The following is an 8710-nucleotide window of genomic DNA, read 5'->3' as shown; positions in this document are numbered from 1 at the left end:
ATGATTAGACCCGTCAAAAATCTCGCGAAATCGCGGGTCTTTAACTAATTTAACTAGTACTTGTATTAAACTAGAGTTATAGACCATATTAAACTAGAGTTATAGACCATAAACACCATATTAATGGATATTTGGACCATTTACCTGCAAGAAACCAGAACACAACAAATATGGGTTATCATGGTCAAAATATTTGTGAAGTACAACAAAAATGGGTAGTCGACCAATTTCCCTTTCGACTTGTTCATGGCTTTTCTTTCATACTTTCCTTAAAAGAGTAGTCGACCAACTCATTGGTCGCCCGCGTTATTTTTTTCCTTGTGGTCGACTGTGTGTAAATGAGGTGGTAGTCGACCATGTTTACATGGTAGTCGACCAGGCACTAAATGAAGTTTGGTCGATCACCTTGAAAAATGAGGTGGTCGACCAAGTTAAAAGGATGGTCGACCAAAAACTTGGTTGTCTGGATGGTGTATATTAGTAATTTTTTTTTAAAAAAGTGTATATTGTATGAAAACATTGAAAAAAAGTGTATATTGGTCAATTTCCCAAATTATAATCCATCAATTAAACCTATATCAATTATAAATCATGAAGGAAGAAGAACAAATAAAATGTTTAATTTCAAACAAATCAAATTCTCCCACACTTTACTTTTACTCGTCATTAGCAAAACACAAGTTCTCTGATGTGATGAATATTTACCAAAGAAGAACTAAACTGTCTCAAAGCTTATAAAAATACATGAGTTACTGTACTTGAGCAAGGTACAACAACTTGGAGTACATCTTTACATAAAAGTGAATGAAAGGTACTAAACATGGAGTCTCTCATGAATATATTATTCAGTTCTCATTGGTGGACAATGGTGGTTGTGTTCATCACTTAATTCATTTCAAAGAAATGACATGCCATAAGCTTGAATAAGTTCTTCTCCACCACTTAAAAGAACATATCAGATAAATCAGATGGACTTTTATTCGGTTGCAAATGGGTTGTGTGTTTGGTATTGGAAATGAGTATATATGTGAGTTTAAGAAGTAGCAAGGCATACATATAACACGAGTAAACGTGAGTTAACGATCAATAAGTGAGTGATGTCAACTTCTAAAACCTCTGCTCAACCTTAGCACTTGTATATCCTCAATTTCAAGACAAATCCCCTAACCACAACATGTTAGAAGTAAATTGCACTTATGTGTAGAAATGTAACATATCCCGCCGCGACAACAGGTATTCGAACCATCAGACTAACAAGCCTTACAGGAAGAAAGGAAAAATTCTTACAGTTAACGTGTATATGATCTTAAATGATATGAAAAAACAATGGAACTGGTGCTTACAAAGAAAAATATAACAAGACATGAACAATATGACGAAACCAAGTAACAATTATATCTAGCTATAAGGATCCCGACTGTATGATGAATCTGAAAAGAGGATCTCGAGTACAAATTGACTCACGATCAAATCTTTGTAAATGTTAGATCGTGTCCCCTTCATTGAATATCGTCTAGAATGTCCTTGAAAATTTTCTGATTTCATACATAATGGATGATATGGAAACAAGGTCTTTATTAAGGGTCGATCCACCAGCGATTCGTTTCATGCAATCTGAAAGTCTCGTATAGTAAAGCAAAAGTTGTGTCAAGGCTGCTCTTAATATATCCATTCCACAAAGGAAGTTGCTGAATGATGTGATGACATCACCGTGCATCAGCTCTATCGCTGCTTTCCATCTGCTTCCAAAGTCCTTCACAATCGGTTCAACTTCAGCCACAGTTATTGGTTGTTTCTCAGATCCAGAACTCGAGTCCTCAGCTGCAATCATAACCCCAAGGGTAAAACGGTCAAAATACTTTTGAAGTGGACAATTAAATATCGAAGGTCCACCAAGGTTGTTGGTAAATGGTCAAAATGGATAACCTTTCTATACAGGTTGCATTGGATTGACCCTAAATAATTATTTTCCACTTTTTATTTATACATATACGGAGTACTATGCTATTACAACTTACAAATACTATATTTTTAGTTTATTGCATGAAAAGAAAGATGTAGAAGATTATATGCATGGGATATTGCACTTCAGAAAAATTTGCAACAATTTGACCAATTTTTTTTATAATTAAAATTTTACTCATCCCATTAGACCTGTCGGAATAAAAGGTAACTCAGATTTTGACCCATTTAAATTTAAATGGGTCGAAATTGTCACTTTCAATTTTGACCAAAATTGTCTTGATCGCAATATACAGCAACAAATTAAGAAAAAGACACACACATGCTCGGGTTTTGACAAACTTGATCAGGTTGCCAAAATGTTCCAGCAGCAGTTCTTCCTGTAACAATTAAGAAATAGTTATCTAATGCCTTCATTTTTGCCATATTATAGGAAACAAGATTGCATGCTTTACGATTAAGCTGTGTGTGTGTGTGCGCTTATAAAGTATTATGTGTAGTTAACCCTCACCACATAAACAGCTGTATTATTCTTCAAAAGTTCTTCAAAATGGACCTGAATTTTGCCACCTTCTGGCCCCGCTTCCTGAAAAGCAAATAAAAATATAGTTTCAAAGTTGAAAAAAATCAAGTGGATTTGGTCCAATTGGATTACTAAGTAAATTACTGAGACGTACCTTCAAAACAGCAATTGTCATGTCATAGTTATTGATAAGAAAAACCGTCTGTTGTTTTGGTTTTGTGAACATCTTGGCGAGCTTGATAAGCAAGTCATCAATAGCCATTTTCAGTCTTTCCATGTTCAGATCAAGCTGTAAAAATGGAGTAAAACGTTAACAACACATATACATCTCCGAATCATCATTAATATATATATTTTGTGGTCAAACCTGGCCATCCCCATAGTCAACATTGAGTTGAATAAGTGAAGCAGTAAACTCGGCATAACGTCTCATAACATAGTGTGGATGCACATCATCCTCCCACAATGTTTTGACATTCGCATTTCTCAGACTGTTGATGTGCATGTCAAATATCATCTTGAAACGGGGCCACAATGAGATATTCACCTACCAATGGTATTATATTAATAAGAATCTCAATGGACATACATACATACATACATAAATATCTTAAAAGTTAAAAACTTTAAATATACATACCTTATCCAAATAAGAATCAAGACACGGAATCCGTCGCCTAGACATTATGAGCTGTAAAAAAGATGATCCCATTGTTATCACATAGGATAAAAGGGACTACACATATATAGAAGATGCATGTAACAACAGATGTATCGAAAAACACAAGCACGCCTTTTTAATAATAATTCAAACTTAGCATATAGATTACCTGGTGTTGGTGTGTAATGCGGATCATAAGCATTATACCAATTGCATCAAAGGAATTTGGAAGGACTGTACCAAAATGCTCATCCATTACACCAAATGGCCCTGACAAAATAATAGAAGTAGATATAACTTGTAGAACATAGACACAAGTACATGATATATGGATAAGGTTACTATTGATTATTCATATAACTGGCACATGGGTCGCGTTAGGTAACGGGTCGAACAGGGTCATAGGTCAAAAGGGACAGTTTCTCATACGAACCAAACGGCTTGAGTCAGTTTGAGACGGGTCAAGACCCCGGTGACGTTTATATTTTAAATTTTTTTTAGTAAACCGCGAAACTTACACGCTAAACGGAATCACAAAACGTAACCGCGAAACAAAACCCAAAACTTAAAAGCGGATTTTAATTTTCACTTGGACCCACTGGACCAGCTCCCTAGCTAAAAAAATTGAGATTTAATAGGGTCTTAAATGACCTCCTCATTTTCTTCTTTCAATTATGTGAACGGACCCAATGGGTCTATGCATTTCAACCCAATGGACCTCTTTTTGAGGATATGGGTCTTGATTGCAAGGTATAATTCTATTCAAGTTTTAGTACCTGAAAATATTTCATAGAATACAGATTCATCTCCAAAGAAATCCCCACAGAAGACATATCTATACAGAAACATATAAATTAAATATGTGAGTGTGTGTGTGTGTGTGTATGTGAGAGAGAGAGGAATAAGTAATATATAGTAGTACTCTGAAGTGGCGGTATCCATGAGCAGCTTGTGCAAACTTCTGAAGAGGACTTCATAAGGATACTTCTTTGAACTTGCTTCAGCAATATGTGGAATCAATGAAGGCTCGTCGATTTGCTGAAGCAATAGTGTAACATAACTTAAATGCCAGGTGGCAAAAAACAAAAGTAAAAAGTACTTGGTAGCTATATAAGACCTTGAGAATGCTTATTCTATCTCCAAGAGCAAATATAGCAGACCGGTTTTTTAAAGGTTCTCTTCCTCTTGAAAACAGGCTTGTGCTGGTGTCAACACCTATCAGATCAGTAGGACTGGCTATGTCAAGTTGTAGTTTCTCTAATGCTTGAATATAAGCACGGAAATGGGCACTTAGGACCTGCCAAAAACAAGTTAATTACTTTCAAGGTCCTTAATGAAACTAACAATAATTACAAGAGTGAATTTAGTTAGTCTACCTTGTTCATTGTATCAGTATATGCTGCCCGAATTTCATTATAAATCTCCTTCCCATGCTCCTTGAGAAAGGAGATAACATACCTGCATGAAGAGTAAATCAAAAGATGAATAAAAAACTACAGTTGAAATTATTATTATTTTCAATAAAAATAATAATTACTGTAAGTACTATATTTTGACAAAACTCACTTATATTTTAACAAGATGCTCTGCTGAAGAATCTGAATATTCGTTTTAGGTTTCCTCAATGCATAAAGCTTCTGAATCATGAACTCGAATACCTATGTAATAAACGAAAAATATCAAAAAACGAATAAAATACAAGTAAGCAAAGTGAAGTCACAGTAAACAGCAGATCGACCAGTTAAATTTACCTTTGAAACTGCTTTCTGTCTAAGTCTTTCTAACTCGGGCTGAACATCTTTTAAAGCATTTGAAGTTTTAACCATGGAATCTACTTCAACAAACTTCAGCTTCTTACTCAGAATCTCAAGAGTCCTCATATATTCATCATTAACCTAAAAAATAATTATTTGAATTAGAATACTAATTGAAGTCAAACAAGTACAATCTAAAAATAACAACCTCTCCATCAACAATTATGTCAATCATCCTTGGTGGTACAATAATGTCTTCAACAAACTTTGCTAACTTCGATTCTGCAACCTGTGAGATATGCCACAAACAGTTAATCATAATGTCTGACACATTTACATATTAACAAGTAAATTAAGCCGTGATTTAACTATAAGTGGGTAAAACCCGGAAATTAAAAAGATGCTAAAAGGAAACAGGTCAAACGGGTTGATGGTCACCTAAGTGGTTTCTTGATGAATAGCAGCATCTCCAAAATCATTTTACTTTAAACTGTAAATTATTATAGAAACCATATAACTTCCTAAACATATTGACACACTATATATTCATAAAATTATGTGGACATAAATTTTTCGGGTCAACCCGACCCGAACCGTATTAGAAAACTACCCATTATGAGCCCTGACCCTACCCATTTTTGCCACCTTTGGAAGATATACTTTAAAACATCGGGAACCTATTTCACAATAATGACGTCACACTATACACACTTTCTAACTCTTCAACCAATAAAACAAAACACCATAATAACATTACCTTGCGATTCTTGAGCTTCAGCCCCATATCTAAAGATTTCTCCTGAAGTATTTTTATGTCTGAACTAATAGAACCAATCTCAACCTACCATATTACATAGGAAATAGATTTAACGAACATACAAAAAAGGTTCGATGATAACTTCTACGACATATATTGTCGTCTTGAGAAATAACCTTCAGAAATTGATAATGCATTCTCCTGAAATTCGATCACTACCTGAAATCCACCAAGTAGAGTTTCCATTTGTGAAAGAATGATGTCACAATCACGAATTTGATCATGAAGGGACACTAGATTATCACTCTCTGTTATATACTCCTGTTAAAAAAAAAAAAAAGTTAACTAAAATATCACCAAAGTGATTCGAGTAATTGGGAACAACTCTGCTTACAGACAAAACTAGATTTTTAAAAAAATAAAATCTGAGTAGTAACAAAATAACAATTAAAACCTGCTTTATAGCAACAATTGGTGCCAAATTGAAAAACAAGGGATAGATGGAAAAACAAAGTAGCAAACGTATAAATGTAACTCGGAATTTGCCTGAATTGAGTCCAATTCTACTTGGCGTAAATTGTTTTCAACGCCCTTGGTATATTCCCGCAGTTTCACGCCTTTTGACAATATATTTGCAACAATCTACACGCAAAAAGATAGCCACCACATTAGGCAACAACAAACCAGCTACAGCTTTCATAGCAAGAAAATAAAATGATATCACAAACCACAAAAGATAATGCACTAACATAAAGCATAACAAAATAACTAATGGTGATAGAAATACATACCTATTATACAAAAATTATAAATGCTTTTAAGTTATATCCAAAGTTTAATAAGCAGATTAAGTATATCAAAGCAAAATGAATCATATGCTGGCATACACATATACTGATGTACATATCTATATGTACATGCACTATGACCGGAATAACATTAGCAGATTAACTATTCTCTCTTGCTTTAGTTCCTAGTAATACTCTCAAATGACAAATATCAATGTATATTTAATAAAATTATCAACCAAGTGACCGAAATAATATCTTGCGACTAAAAGTACCTCGTCAGTTTTGCACTCTTCAAGCTCCTGCTGCAGTCCTTCTAATGATATATCATTGCTGCAAAAACCCAACCATTAATCAGAAGGTAATGCAGAATAGATGTATGTATGTATGTATGTATGTATGTATGTATGTATGTATGTATGTATGTATGTATGTATGTATGTATGTATGTATGTATGTATGTATGTATGTATGTATGTATGTATGTATGTTCGTATGTATGCCTGCATATGTGTGTGTTCATATGTATGTATGACTTTGTGTGTACGTTAGTACATATGTAAGGATGTATGTACATACATACATATCCAATAACACCATACTAGTGTACTGGATACTTCTAACCAGTGGATAGTGTAAACATATATACATACATATGACTTGCATGCATAAAACTAAAGCAACATTTATAGTCAATCAGTAATATAAACAAAACTAGATATAGACCATATCATTGTATATATTAGTTGACCAAGGATAAAAAAAGTACACCTGCTTGCATCCTCTTCAACAGTCAAATCACCAACTACAGATCCCAAATTAAAAACAGATTTATTGGCATCCATGGTTTCACCTTCAGGTTTACGCTGATAAAACAAACATATCCACACAACAGATAATAAAAACCATAAAATGTTACACTGAATTCATTATTTGTAACAACTCAGAGAAAACTTGTACCAGTTCATTTGTTGCTAGCTCCGCCATTTTATTCCGTAAATACAACAATTTCTGACCAGCTTAACCTGTATGAAATTATAACTAAAGCAGATGTAAGTTAGTAAACCTGAAAATTAATATAGTTTAATGAGAATGGTGAAGGTACAGCAAACAGAGGTGCTACAGCACCAGTAAATCAGAATATGACGATGATGAATGAGCGAATTAACGAGAAATTTGAAAGCATATTACTACAACACCCATTATTTTAAGGAAGATTTGCAAACATTAAAGGATGGTGAAGGTACAGCAAACAGAGGTGCTACACAGTTAACTCATATGACCAGTATTGAATTTCCAACCTTTGATGGTGATGATGTTAAAGGCTGGTTAAATCGGAGCAGGCAGTTTTTTGCAGTGGTTCAGATAGATGATGATGATAAGGTACGCACAGCCTCAATCCATATGCAAGTTAGGTAACTAAATTGGCATCAACAATACATTTGCATACATGGGGAAAATGTGGAGTGGATTGACTAAGAGCAAGCTATACATAAACGATTCGGATTAAGGGTGGAAGATCCTTTGTCCGAGCTTAAGAACTTAAGGCAAACAGGGATCGTACAAAGCTATCAAGATGAGTTCGAAAAGTTACTGAACAAACTGGAGGCAAGTGAAAAGCATGCCATTAGCTTCTTTGTTGGAGGTCTTCAGAAGAAAAATTGAACTGACAGTTCATATGTTTAAACCTAAATCACTAGAAGATGCTTATTGTCTTGCTAAATTGCAAGAAAACACAATCGCTGCAAGTAATAAAAGGACTGCACCATTGTTACCAACACTGAAAGTTAATGCTATAGGATATCAGTCATGAAATGTCTACATTAACACAACAAATTACTTAAAAACAGCAGCATTACCTCCAATCAGTGGTCAATTGGCGTTAACTAATACTCCTCACAACACAATTCAAAGTAACAGCAGCAGTGGTTCGTATCAAAACAAAGGAAGATAAGATTGATTCAGAAAGAAATTGAGGAAAAGCTCATGACATAACAAGATCCACAAACAGATTGAATCAACGCATTCAGATCGATCACTAACTTACATATTTTCACGAGTGCAATTCAGATCGACGAAAAACATGATATATAAATTCAGATGACAGAATCGCAAATCTGAATATCGCAAATTAATACAATATATGCTTAATAAAATTAGGATTTAAAACACGTGATTTTCTGATGAAACTTGAATAGTTGGAGTGAATTAGGTATGGATTTAATATACCGCATGTAGATATATTACTTTGATTACCTGATGAAG

The 8710-nt window shown here is 34.2% G+C and overlaps 1 protein-coding gene across 1 annotated transcript; it reads right to left on the bottom strand.

The window, feature by feature from the left end:
- Positions 1–1318: 1318 nt before the first annotated feature.
- On the bottom strand, positions 1319–7547 carry LOC139858782 (vacuolar protein sorting-associated protein 52 A-like). The gene is made up of 20 exons (XM_071847614.1): positions 7406–7547; positions 7217–7311; positions 6721–6778; positions 6204–6299; positions 5877–5978; positions 5658–5741; positions 5109–5189; positions 4898–5041; positions 4713–4804; positions 4523–4604; positions 4264–4443; positions 4069–4184; positions 3923–3981; positions 3316–3416; positions 3126–3176; positions 2853–3032; positions 2640–2774; positions 2474–2548; positions 2285–2342; positions 1319–1821 (listed from the first exon to the last, which is right to left on the bottom strand). Exons 1-20 carry the CDS (start codon positions 7430–7432, stop codon positions 1514–1516), a joined length of 2124 nt encoding a protein of 707 aa, XP_071703715.1. The 5' UTR covers positions 7433–7547; the 3' UTR covers positions 1319–1513.
- Between the last annotated feature and the right edge of the window lie 1163 nt (positions 7548–8710).

The sequence above is a fragment of the Rutidosis leptorrhynchoides genome, chromosome 7 (assembly GCF_046630445.1).
Source record: "Rutidosis leptorrhynchoides isolate AG116_Rl617_1_P2 chromosome 7, CSIRO_AGI_Rlap_v1, whole genome shotgun sequence".
NCBI classification, from domain to species: domain Eukaryota; kingdom Viridiplantae; phylum Streptophyta; class Magnoliopsida; order Asterales; family Asteraceae; genus Rutidosis; species Rutidosis leptorrhynchoides.
The sequence above is the reverse complement of the archived record's forward strand: the minus strand, read 5'-3'. Positions and strand labels throughout refer to the sequence as shown.

What these genes read in the sequence shown, in the direction of transcription:
- LOC139858782 (XM_071847614.1), bottom strand. Translation starts at nt 7,432, where the DNA reads ATGGCGGAGCTAGCAACAAATGAACTG. An exon ending in GACAGAAAGCAGTTTCAAAG is followed by an intron (nt 4,805 to 4,897) that starts GTAAATTTAACT and finishes TTTATTACATAG; the next exon opens with GTATTCGAGTTCATGATTCA. An exon ending in GTTTGTCAAAACCCGAGCAT is followed by an intron (nt 1,822 to 2,284) that starts GTGTGTGTCTTT and finishes TTATGATTGCAG; the next exon opens with CTGAGGACTCGAGTTCTGGA.